This window comes from Scyliorhinus canicula, unplaced genomic scaffold (assembly GCF_902713615.1).
Source record: "Scyliorhinus canicula unplaced genomic scaffold, sScyCan1.1, whole genome shotgun sequence".
Lineage (NCBI taxonomy): Eukaryota > Metazoa > Chordata > Chondrichthyes > Carcharhiniformes > Scyliorhinidae > Scyliorhinus > Scyliorhinus canicula.
In genome coordinates this window covers 87,484-100,959 of record NW_024055717.1, presented here as the reverse complement: position 1 = coordinate 100,959, position 13,476 = coordinate 87,484, and the positions used below count along the sequence as shown (strand labels likewise).

At 43.7% G+C, this 13,476-nt stretch overlaps 2 protein-coding genes across 2 annotated transcripts in view; both read left to right on the top strand.

The window, feature by feature from the left end:
• The first annotated feature begins 228 nt into the window (after positions 1-228).
• LOC119960681 (zinc finger MYM-type protein 5-like) lies at positions 229-2,722 on the top strand. The gene is made up of 3 exons (XM_038788301.1): positions 229-249; positions 2,042-2,631; positions 2,715-2,722. The coding sequence occupies exons 2-3, from the start codon at positions 2,049-2,051 to the stop codon at positions 2,720-2,722; spliced, it is 591 nt and encodes a 196-aa protein (XP_038644229.1). The 5' UTR covers positions 229-249; positions 2,042-2,048.
• Positions 2,723-2,725: 3 nt separating this feature from the next.
• The window catches only part of LOC119960680 (zinc finger MYM-type protein 1-like), a 34,796-nt gene continuing 24,045 nt past the window's right edge, over positions 2,726-13,476 (top strand). Inside the window, exon 1 of the mRNA XM_038788300.1 lies at positions 2,726-3,875. Within this exon, the coding sequence (XP_038644228.1) occupies positions 2,808-3,875 (1,068 nt within the window). The 5' untranslated portion in view covers positions 2,726-2,807. The remainder of the gene's footprint in view (positions 3,876-13,476) is intronic.

Sequence of the window (13,476 nt, the reverse complement as noted above, 5' to 3'; positions counted from 1 at the left end):
GGGAAAGGAATGGACGGTCTGGCCTCTGCCTCACTGATCGGCAGGTGGAGACACCTGGTATGCAGGGCCGGCTCAAGGTACCGGCAACTCGGGCAGTCGCCCGGGGCGCCATGTGCTCGGGGGCGCCAATCCCATCACGAGACAATATCCCATCACGAGACAAAAAAAAACTAACTTGTTTGAAGGAGAGAAAAGGAACCAGACGAAGGAATGAGAGAGAGAGTCAGAGAGAGAGAGACTAAACAAACTGTGAGTTAAACCCTCACAATCTTAGTTTGGGCTACAATAAGCTGAACAGCCACAAGTGGGCTGAAAGCAAACTTTTGGAGAATAATGCCTCAGACTCTGAGACTGGCTCGGAATTTTTCCTACTCGGAGCGCTGCAGTTTCTGAGGTGCTATGCCTATTTAGCCCTCTTGGTGGAAATTGGAATGCGCACCTTAGGTCAGCGAGAGTCAGGTTCAGGTATTGTAGATTAACTGGGTCTAATTAGCTTCCCGAAATTTCATTATACTTCTGGTGCTCTCTCGAAGTGTTGTTTAAAAAAACACACACACAAGGCAGATTTTGCCGCCGTAAATAGCATTTGGAGGGAGTTTCTTGTTTCTGGGTACTCCTTGCCGAGTTAACCTTATCTGTTAAGTTTATTTGCAAGGCTGAATTTTGAAACCTAAGCGTCGTGCTTATTGCGTGATTCAGAGTTCGCCCAGACACACGAGGTTTTCAAAATTCATCAGTTACAATACACTTAAGCAACTGACTGTAGTGTATTGTAACTGATGAATTTTGAAAACCTCGTGTGTCTGGGCGAACTCTGAATCACGCAATAAGCATCGACGCTTAGGTTTCAAAATTCAGCCTTGCAAATAAACTTAACAGATAAGGTTAACTTGGCAAGGAGTACCCAGAAACTCCATCCAAATGCTATTTACGGCGGCAAAGTCTGCCTCGTGTGTGTGTTTTTTTAAACAACACTTCGAGAGAGCACCAGAAGTATAGTGAAATTTCGGGAAGCTAATTAGACCCAGTTAGTTAATCTACAATACCTGACTCTATTATAAAATATAGAGTTTTATAACTCTTATAATAGAGTCAGGTATTGTAGATTAACTAACTGGGTCTAATTAACTTCCCGAAATGTCATTATACATCTGGTGCTCTCTCAAAGTGTTGTTTAAAAAAACACACACACGAGGCAGACTTTGCCGCCGTAAATTGCATTTGGAGGGAGTTTCTGGGTACTCCTTGCCGAGTTAACCTTATCTGTTAAGTTTATTTGCAAGGCTGAATTTTGAAACCGAAGCGTCGATGCTTATTGCGTGATTCAGAGTTCGCCCAGACACACTAGGTTTTCAAAATTCATCAGTTACAATACCTTTAAGCAACTGACTGACCCTGACTATATTTTATATTATCTGAATCTGATTTACATAGACTTACATCGAATTTACAGTGCAGAAGGAGGCCATTCGGCCCATCGAGTCTGCACCAGCTCTTGGAAAGAGCACCCTACCCCCTATCCAAGGTCAACACCTCCACCCTATCCCCATTACCCAGTAACCCCACCCAACACTAAGGGCAATTTTGGATACTAAGGGCAATTTATCATGGCCAATCCACCTAACCAGCACATCTTTGGACTGTGGGAGGAAACCGGAGCACCCGGAGGAAACCCACGCACACACGGGGAGGATGTGCAGACTCCGCACAGACAGTGACCCAAGCCGGAATCGAACCTGGAACCCTGGAGCTATGAAGCGATTGTGCTATCCACAAGGCTACCGTGCTGCCCTGGTGTTGACGCAATGACATTGACACACGGACAAATCACAATAACGTGAAGAGCATTATATGAAGAAAACCCACACTGGTGGTAAACAGATTTATTCTGAACAGTTCCTCATCAGACTGGAACAAAAAGACCAGTATCTTACACTCACCAACAATATATATATATATATATATATATATATATATATATATGTATATACTATACATATATATTATATTCCATTTTAGATTTGTTTTAATATTTTCCTAGATAGCAAATGCCTCCAAAAAAGTTATCCGGCTATGAAAACAGAAAAAGACGTCTTCAACAAGAAGAAGCAGCCAGGAAACACCCAAAGCTATCAAATTTTTTCAGTCCTAAGTCTAACAGTGGGGACAATGCAGGCTCAACTTCTTCAGCTACATCTATCTCTCCAGATTTGTCATCTAATGATTGTGAAGCCAAACCAACTGAAGATACTGTACTTTCTGAAGGAAAGAACAATTGCATGCATGAATTAAAACATCAAGATCACAATTGTAATGCTGTTGACGACTTAGGCAATAATGTCACAGCAGGTAATACTGAGAATGTTGAAAGTAAATTTGAAAACTCCCCCAAAAGAAATATCAACTACAATGATCCAGCACACTGGCCAGATGAATTATCAATGGCTGAAAGTGATCACATCATTATGAATGGGTCGCATCCTATTAATAAACAGTACAATTTTCCAAAAGATGCAAATAAACGTAGTTTCTCTGTGACAATGATGTATAGGAAAATAAACAACGGTGAGAATTTTCTTAGAAGGTGGCTTATTTATTCAGAGAGCACCAATAAAATTTATTGCTTTTGTTGCAAAATCTTTGGCTTCTCAAATAAGTCATTGTTAGGAAAATCTGGAATTAATGACTGGAAGCATGCTCATGAATATTTGCAGTTACATGAAAATGCAGTACATCATCTGGAATGTCTTAAGAAGTGGTTTGAAACATCACTGCGATTGCAGACTAATAAATCTATTGATAAGGGGATGCAGTCACGAGTGGGAAAAGAACGAGAGCATTGGTGTAAAGTTTTGGAACGTTTAATGAGCATCACTCTGTATTTAGCTGAACATAATTTGGCTTTCAGAGGAACTTCAGACACATTATTTACACCGCACAATGGGAATTTTTTAGGTCTTATCGAGCTACTTGGAAAATATGATCTGACAATGAGTGAACATTTACGTCGGGTTGTGTCTAAAGAAACTCACATTCACTATTGCGGAAAAAATGTTCAGAATGAAATAATCAATTTGTTGGGAAATGCTGTTCAGGAAAATATATTAAACCGAGCTAAAGAAGCCAAATATTTTAGTCTTATCTTAGACTGTACGCCAGATATAAGTCATGTGGAGCAGCTTTCATTTACAATACGATTTTTAGATGTAGAAGACATTTCAATAAAGGAACATTTTGTTAACTATAAACCAGTTATAGATACTACAGGCAAAGGATTATATGAAAGTATACTTGATTTTCTGAGAGCGAGCGAGCTAGACTTACATAACTGCAGAGGTCAGGGCTATGATAATGGTTCAAATATGAAAGGAAAGAATAAAGGGGTTCAGGCACGGATCATGAAAGAAAATCCACAGGCGTTTTATATGCCATGTGGATGTCATAGCCTAAACTTAGTGGTTGGTGACAGGGCAACAAGTTGCCGGGAATCCACTTCACTTTTTGGTACTGTCCAGCGCATATATATTTTGTTTTCTGCCTCTCCTTGCAGATGGCATGCACTGAAAAAACATGTTAAATGCCTCACTGCAAAACCTTTATGCGAGACTAGATGGGAGTGCAGATTAGAATGTGTCAAAGCCATTAAATATGAAATTATAGGAATCCGAGAAGCTCTTTATGAACTTTCAGAAATGCCTGCTTCTGATCCTGCAATGCGACATGAAGCAGAGACTCTTGTAACACAAATAGAAGATTACAGTTTTCTAGTGATGCTGAATGTCTGGTATGATGTCTTAGGCAGAGTAAATGTTGTCAGTAAAACTATGCAGAACACCTCTGTGGAAATGTCTACCTCAGTTTCATTAATGAATAATGTCAATGATTACTTAATTGATTATCGTGCAAATGGATATGAAAAAGCACGAGAGTCAGCAAAAGAATTAGCTACAGAATTAGATGTAGAGCCCATTTTCAGAAGTAAAAGAATAAGCAGAAAAAGGAAGGTTTGAATATGAGTGCATTGACGAGGTTCCAAATGCAGATGACCCAGAAAAAAGATTTCATAATCATGTGTTCAATGTAATACTCGACAGAGCTATTAATTCTTTATCAGAGAGATTTGAACAGTTACAAAGTTTCAATAACACATGGGGATTTTTAAATAACCTAAAAGATCTGCCAGATAAAAGTAAACTCAAAGTAGCATGTCAAGGTTTGGAGGATAAGTTAAAGTACCAAGAAAATAGTGATATTAATGGATGTGATCTCTTGACTGAACTGGATATTGCAAAAGAATTATTTCCTGAAGATGTAAAGCTTCCAATAGAAGCCGTTAGGTTCATAAACATTAATAAGTTACAGGCTGTCATGCCAAATCTGTGGGTTGCATTAAGAATAATGCTTACAATACCTATTACTGTGGCCACCGGAGAGAGAAGCTTTAGTAAACTGAAGCTTACAAAGACATACTTACGGTCGTCCATGACTCAAGACAGATTAAATTCTTTGGCAATTTTGTCAATAGAAAATGATCTTGTAAAGAAGATAGATATAGAAAGTGCCATGAAAAGATTTGAAGATCTAAAGGCTAGAAAAAAATGTTTTAGGTAGGATAATAAATGTTTTCCAGCGTCACTGTCTGTGCGGAGTCTGCACGTCCTCCCCGTGTGTCCGTGGGTTTCCTCCCGGTTCTCCGGTTTCCTCCCACAGTCCAAAGATGTGCGGGTTAGGTGGATTGGCCATGCTAAATTGCCCGTAGTGTCCTAAAAAGTAAGGTTGGGGGGTGGGGGGGGGGGGGGGGTTGTTGGGTTACGGGTATGGGGTGGATGCGTGGGTTTGAGTGGGGTGATCATTGCTCGACACAACATCGAGGGCCGAAGGGCCTGTTCTGTGCTGTACTGTTCTATGTTCTATGTTCTATCTGTTCATTTGTTCATACTTTTTATTAGGAGCAAATTCGTTACAGCTACAGTTTTTATCATCGTGAACTTACGGAATATAGTATGCTTCTCAGTTTGATCAGATTCTGTGCAGATTTGAATGCCTCGATTTTGTAATATTGTAATAAACTCTTTATTCTACATTTTCAGTTTTTCTACTTGTGAAAATTTAAAAAAATTATACTTGTAAGGGCGCCGAAGTTCAGCTTGCCCGGGGCGCCAGCAACCCTAGGGCCGGCACTGCTGGTATGGTGCAATTCGGCATCGCAACACGCGCCGCAGAATGACTCTCAGGACTGGGCGAAATCGTAAGGCTAGAAAAGGGAACATTGCGAGGAGAGATTCTACGATCATCAAGCAAATTCAAATGTCTCTTCATAGACCTGTGTGCAACCAGCAGCTAGCTGGCGGAGCGTGGGTGGGTGGGATGTGAGACGGATGGAACTCGGTAGTGTAGGAGCGCGAAGGGATGGGTCAGAAAATAGGGCACATGGTCATTCGTCCAGAGGGTCGAGAGCTCACACAGAGAATGGAAAGGAAATGAGGAGGGTCATCCACGAGGATCAGAGGCCTCCCCTAGATGAGGTGAAGCCACGAGAAAGAACAGACCTATCCTTCGGCTAGCACTAACCTCAAAGATGGAGAGTGACCACGAACACCACCATTCCTCATTGAAAAGGAGTTCACCGACGAGAGAAAGTAAAGTCCCCAAATACACCTATGGGGGTAAAGTTGGAGACATGCACCCCCGCCACGGGCCGTGTGCCCCGGCCCAATGCCCAGGCTGAATACTATGTAATTATAGAACATTAAAATATAATCTCAAAGGTTAAATAGCATTAGTACCCCAGCCACGGTTACCGGGCAGTGATGGGCTCCAATCTTGTTTCTCTTGTTGGTTATTACTACAATTGTTGCATTGCCTGTAGAGCATACCCCACTTGCCGTATTTCTGTATCTATAACTCAAAACACCAATACAATACTATGAGGTACCAATGTGAGTCAACACTTCAAGGGCCTGTTCAGCACGGGGTTAGATACAGAATAAAGATCCCACAGCATTTCCCTAATAATACAGACCAAGGACAGGGACAACAGGTGTTTAGTTACAGAGTAAAGCTCCCTGCACACTGCCGGTTAAACACTCCCGTGTCTGATGCAGCACGGGGTTTGGTACAGAGTAAAGTTCCCGCTACACTGTCCCATCAAACGCTCCCACGACAGGTACAGTACGAGTTTAGATACAGATAAAAACACCCATTACACTGTCCCATCAAACTCTCTCAGGAAAGTTACAGCACGGAGTTCCATCCGTGCAAATTGCGCTCTGCACTATCAACATCTAGCATCCCAGTACAACTGCAGCACGGTGTTCGATACAAGTAAAGCTCTCTCTGCACAATCCTTTTAAACGATCCCAAAATCTTCCCAGAAGAAATGTAGCACGTGGTTCGATGCAGAGTAAAGCTCCATCTACACTGTCCGCATCAAACTCTCCCAGAACAGGCATAGCACGGAGGGATACGGAGTAAAGCTCCCTGTACAGGATCTCCATCAAACGCCTCCAGTAGCGGTACATAACCGGGGTACAGTGAAAAGCTCCCTCAACACTACCCCTATCAAACACTCCCAGGAAATGTACAGCACAGGATTAGATACAATAAAGCTCCATCTACATTGTCCCCATCAAACACTCCCAGGACAGGTAAAGTACGGGGATTGATACAAAGTAAATTTTCTTCTAAACATTCCCCAACCAGCAGTTCCAGGAAAGCTGCAGCACGGGGATAGATATAGAGTGAAACTCCCTCTGCACTATCCCCATGAAACATTCCCAGGACAGGTAGAACAAGGGCATAAATACAAAGTAAATCTTCTTCTACCCTTTCGCAGTAAAACAATCCCAAAGCACGGAGTTAGATACAGAGTAAAACTCTCCCTGCACTGTTGGCATGAAACACTCCCAGGACAGGTACAACAAGTAATAGATGCAAACTAAAGCTCTCTCTACACTGACCACCATCCATCACTTCCAGGACATGTACAACACAGGGTGAAATACAGAGTAAACCTCCCTCCACACCGTCCCCTTCAACCAACTCCAGGAGAGGAGCCGCACAGTGTTAGATACAGAGTAAAGCACCACGAAGACAGTCATCAGCAAATACTCCCCACACAGGTACAGCATGGAGTTAAATCCAGAGGGAAGTACCCTCTACACTGTCCCTAGAAGGAATACCGAGGGCAGGTAGAGCACGGACTTAAATACAGGAAAAAGTTCCCTGTATTCAACACATCAAACAGTTCCAGGACAGGTACAACACTGGGTTAGATACAGAATATAGCTCCATGTATTCTGTCCCAATGAAATTCTCCCATTATAGGTAGAGCAGGGAGTTCGATAAAGAGTAAATCAGTTGTTCAGCGGCAGCAGAGGGAGCAGTAACCAGGGGGCTGTGTGGAGCACTTGTATATAAATTGGGCGTTTGCCGTGGGGTACAGGTCTCTGGAACAGAGGCTGTCGCTGTTGCTCAGAAGGGAAGGGGGAGGGGAGTAGACCATTAGTCATTCGTGGCTCCATAGTTAGGGGGGGGGGGGTAGATAGGAGATACTGGTGGAACGAGAGAGACTCGTGATTGGTGTGTTGCCTCCCAGGTGCCAGGGACTGTGATGTCTCGGACCCTGTTTTCGGGATGCTTCAGGGAAGGGGGAGCAGCCCCAAGTCGTGGTCCACATAGGTACCAATGACATAGGTAGGAAAAGGGATAGGGATGTAAGGCAGGAGTTCAAGGATCCTGGGTGGTAACATAGAGCCAGGGAAAACAGAGTTATGATCTCTCGGTAGTTTACCGTGCAACGTACCAGTGAGATTAGGAATAGGGAGAGCGAGCAGTTGAACGCGTGGCAACAGGAATGGTGCAGGAGGGAGGGTTTCAGATACCTGGATGATTGGGCCTCATTATTGGGAGGTGGGGCCTGTACAAGCTGTAGCTACAGAAGATGGCCATTCCCTCAATACGAAATGGAGGAACGCAAAGCTTGAAGTTTAAAATGGACAATGTTTGCAGCACAAGCAGGCTGCACCAAGCCAATGTGGATTCTGTCTGCTAAGAGAGCAGAGAGCACCGAAACGAACATTCTGCAAACTAATGAGGCAATCTCCGGGAAAGTTAACATAGCAATGGTACAATCGCAGGGACAATGGACACAAATAGAGAAGTGGTTGCAACAGTGTATGGGAAACCAGGCACCCCGGCACCAGCGGGGTTCGAAAACAAAGCACCTGAAGGCCCTCCCAGTGGCAGAGAGGCAGACTCACTATTGGGGGGATTCAAACAAATCGATTGGGAAGAGACCCAATCGATTCCCAGCAGGTAAAGGGTCCGCCCAAAAGGGTGCGAAGCACTCGGCCCTGTAAAAGACAGGTCCCAAACTTAGCTGGTTCTTCTTGACCATCCTTCCTCTCTGGACCAGCCCCTCGACCAGCTTTTACCAAAGAAGACCTTGACCAAGAGAGAGGAGAGGTTTGGGACTGCAGCCGCCAGCAAGTAAGTGCCTCACAACGATCGCTACCAGAGATAGACTCTCCTGACCCCCTTTTAACCCGTACCAACCTGAAATCTGCGGACAGAGCAGAGCAGGAGGCCTTGTCCCCTGATCCGGCAGTTCCCTTTAAGATAAGTATTGGTTAATTTAATGGTAGGAATAGTTTAATCATCTTAGCGCGTGCATGAGTAGATTATAATTGTATTATAATAAACTCATTTGTTTGAACTTTCTAATTGGTGCATGGTTTATTGCTTTGAACTTGACCTTGAAACTTGTGGTGGTATCTTAACGATACCTTGCGGCTCCAGAGCTAAGTAACGAAACAGAGCCAAATTGAGTGTTAAGCACACTCACCCTGAACGAGCAACAAAACGGGATGGTCAATACCTGGACCAGATGGGTACTAATTTCCTTCGGAGTAAATTTGCTAATTCTATTCAGGAGAGTTTAAAATCATTCAGGAGGAGGTTGGGTTCCTGAATTGTAGCTCTAGTGTACAGCAGGTTGAAAGTGGTGAGGTCATGAATGAGGGTTCATGGTTGCAGGAGTGTACTGGCACGCAGGCAGAAAGGTGGATTAAAGTGTGTCTGCTTCAACACCAGGAGCATCCGGAATAACGTGGGTGAACTTGTCGCATGGGTTGGTACCTGGGACTTTGATGTTGTTGCCATTTAGGAGACATGGTGAGAGCAGGGACAGGAATGGTTATTGCAGGTTCCCGGGGTTTAGATATTTTAGTAAGCTCAGGGAAGGCGATAAAAGAGAGAGAGGGGTGGCATTATTAGACAAGGACAGTATTACGGCGGCAGAAAGGACGTCTGATGAGGACTCGTCTACTGAGGTAGTATTGGCTGAGGTTACAAACAGGAAAGGTGAGGTCACCCAGTTGGGAGTTTTCTATAAGCTTCCGAAAAGTACCAGAGATGTAGAGGATAGGATTGCAACGATGATTCTGGATAGGAGCGAAAGTAACACGGTAGTTATAATGGGGGACTTAAACTTTTCAAATATTGACTGGAATCGCGATAGAAATCATGTACTTTAGATGGGTCCGCTTTGTCCAATGTGTGCAGGAGGGTTTCCTCACACAGTATGTAGATAGGCCAACAAGAGGCGAGGCAACATTGGATTTGGTACTGGGTAATGAACCAGGACAGCTGTTGGATGTACAGTTAGGTGAACACTTTGGTGATAGAGACCACAATTCAGCTACGTTTACTTTAGCGATGGAAATGGATAGGCATATACCGCAGGGCAATAGCTATAGCTGGGGGAAAGACAATTATAATGCCAGGAGGCAAGACATAGGCAACCTATGTTGGGTTGGGGAAGGAAACTGCAGGGGATGGTCGCAATTGAAATGTGGAGCTCGTTCAAGGAACGAGCTATTGAGTGTCCTTGATAAGTATCCACCTGTCAGGCAGGCAGTTGGTGGTCGAGCGAGGGAACCGTGGTTTACTACATTAGTTGAATCACGTGTCAAGAGGAAGAAGGAGGCTTATGTAAAGATAGAACGTGAATTTTCGGTTTGGGAGCTCGAGTTAAGGAACTTACAAGTTAGCTAGGAAGGACATAAAGAGAGAGCTAAAAAGAGCCAGAAGGGGACATGAGAAGCCTTTGGCAGGAGGTATTAAGGATAACCCTTCTATAGTGTGTCGGGATTAAAAGAATGACTAGGGTAAGAGAGTAGGGTCAGTCAAGGACAGTAGTGGGAAGTTCAGCGGTGAGTCTGAGGATGTAGGAGAGGCGCTAAATGAATATTTTTCGTCAGTATTCATGCAGGAAAATGACAATGATGTCGAGGAGAATACTGAGTTATACGCTACTAAACTAGCAGGGTATGGGGTTCCTAAGGAGGTGTTAGCAATTCCGGAAAGTGTGAAAATGGATAAGTCCCCTGGTCCGGATGTGATTTACCCTAGAATTCTCTGGGAAGCTAGGGAGGAGATTGCTGAGTCTTTGGCTTTGAACTTTATTTCGTCGTTGTCTACAGGAATAGTGCCAGGAGACTGGAGGATAGCCAATATTGTCTCCTTATTCAAGAAGGGGAGTAGAGACAACCTCGGTAACTATAGACCAGTGAGCCTTACATCTGTTGTGGGCAAAATCTTTATAAGAAATAGGATGTATAATCATCGAGAAAGGAATAATTTGATTAGGGATAGTCAACACAGTTTTTGTGCAGGGTAGGTCGTGCCTCACAAACCTTATTGAGTTCTTTGAAAAGGTGACCAAACAGGTGGACGAGGATAATGCAGTTGATGTGGTGTATATGGATTTCAATAAAGCGTTTGATAAGGTTCCCCACATTAGGTTCTTGTAGAAAATACGAAGGCATGGGATTCAGTGTGATTTTGCATTTTGGATCAGAACATGGCTCGCTGTAAGAAAATGTGAGAAATGTTCAGCCTTTAGTTCAGGTAGTAGTGGTTAACCACAAGGATCTGTTTTAGGGCCACTGTTGTTTGACATTTTTATAAACGACCTGGAGGAGTGCGTAGAAGGATGGGTGAGTAAATTTGCAGATGACACGAAAGTCGGTGGAGTTGTGGACAGTGCGGATGGATGGTGCAGGCTACAGAGGGACATAGATAAGCTGCAGAGCTGGGCTGAGAGGTGGAAAATGGAGTTTAATACAGAAAAATGTGCGGTGATGCATTTTGGAAGGATGAACAGGAAGACATAGTACTGGGAGAATTGTAATATTCTTGGCAGTGTGGATGAGAAGAGAGATCTCGGTGTCCATGTACATAGATCCCTGAAAGTTGTCACTCAGATTGATAGGGTTGTTAAGAAGGCGTCCGGTGTGTTAACTTTAATTGGTACAGGGATTGAGTTTCGGAGCCGTGAGGTCATGTTGCAGCTGTACAAAACTCTAGTGCGGCCGGTTTTGGAGTATTGCGTGCAGTTCTGGTCGACACATTATAAGAAGGATTTGGAGGCATTGTAAAGGGCGCAGAGGGGATTTACCAGGATGTTGCCTGTTATGGAGGGAAGATCTTATGTGGAAAGGTTGAGGGGATTAAGGCTGTTTTCGTTAGAGAGAAGGTGAGTTAATTGAGGCATACAAGATGATCAGATGATTAGATAGGGTGGACAGGGAGAGCCGCTTTCCTCGGATGGCGATGTCTAGCACGAGGGGACATAGTTTTAAATTGAGGGGAGATAGATTTAGTACAGATGTCAGAGGAAGGTTTTTTACTCAGAGAGAAGTAAGGGCGTGGAATGCCCTGCCTGCAACAGTAGTGGGCCCGCCAACAATAAAGGCATTTAAATTGTCATTGGATAAACGTATGGATGTTAATGGAACAGTGCGGATGGGCTTTGGAGTGGTTTCACAGGTCGGCGCAACTTCGAGGGCCGAAAGGCCTGTGCTGCGCTGCCATGTTCTATGTTCTATATGTACACCCGCAGAAATGCAATCGAATCTATAATAACAGTATTAATATTAATAATTTCTTATTGAGGCAAGTAGGCTTCAATGAAGTCATTGTGGAAAGCACCAAGTCGCCACATTCCGGAGCCTATTCGGGGAGTCTGGTACAGGAATTCCACTTGCGCTGTTTGTCTCATTCTGCATTACAAGCCAGCTGTTTAGCCCAGTGTGCTAAGCCGTACCCAAAGATCAAATTTTACCTCAAAGTTATTGAAAGAAGTTAAAGCTTAGGAGTGAAACAATTTAAGTCAACTACAACACATCCAGAATCGCAGGGAGCGTAAGAAAGGTGGTATCCAACATTAAAGACAATATTGAGGGCTTATTGTCACGATTATGTAGAGGATTGTGATAAAGAAATTCCATTCGTTCTGATAGCAATTAGGGTTGCACCTAACGTTACAACCTAATTCAGTCCTTTTGTACTAATTTTGGGGCATGAGGTACGAGGACCACATAAAATGATTGAGGACAAATTGATGAGTGAGCAGTCGGAACAGACTTTATTGGATTACGTGTCAAAATTTAGGCAATGATTAAAGCGATCAGGTGAATTGGCTCGCCAATATTTAAAAGTTGCAAAAAATGTGATGAAGTGGGTCGTGGACAAGAAAGCAAACTTTCATAGTTTTGCCAGTGTAGATAGAGTATTAGTGTTGTTACCAGTGGCAGGTGAACCATTAAAAGAAGGGTGGTTTTGTGGATCTTGTCAGATTGAAACGAAATTGTGAGTTGAATTATGAGGTAAGAACGCCAGATAGAAGAAACACTCACCGAGTGTGTCATGTGAATATCCTTTAAAGCTACTTTGAAAGGGAAGCAGAGTAAAAGGAGAGTTAATGATTTTAACTCAAAGGAACTCCCAGCTGATTCAGGGCTGATTTCATTCTGAACGGTATTTTAAGATATGTTCCTTACTGCTTTCCCTGATGTAATTTTCATCCTTAGAACCCTCAGTGATTACTTAGAATCATAGAATCACTGCAGCGGAGAAGGAGGCCTTTCGGCCCATCGAGTTTGCGCCAACGCTATGAAAGTGGTGTACATATCTCATAACGCATACAGCACTTGGCTGAGAGCAAGTCTGGTTCAGTCAGACAGAGAGATCACACTTCGGTTAGCAGAGTGTCGAACTCACAGAGAACTTCTAACTGTGTGACAGGTTAAATAAATCAAATTCAACTAACTTCAAGGTCTGGAGTCTAAGTCATCAAGCCATGTAAGGAGACGTTCTCTAGGCATGGTCTTCCACTCACTGTCATGAGTGACAACGGTCCTTGCTTCAGCAGCCAAGAGTGGACATGATTTGCACAGTTGTATCAGTTTCATCACGTGGCCCCCAGCCCACATTATTCGCAGTCCAACGGAAAGGTTGAAAAAGGGGTGCACATAGTGAAATAGCTGATGTGCAAGGCCGCGGATTCTGCTTCTGATGTCAACCTTGCGCTGCTTGGGTACAGGACAACCCCTCTACCGGCATTTCACCGGCTCAACTCCTGAGGAACAAGGACATGCGGACGACCCTTCGAGCCATGCACTTGCCTGATCT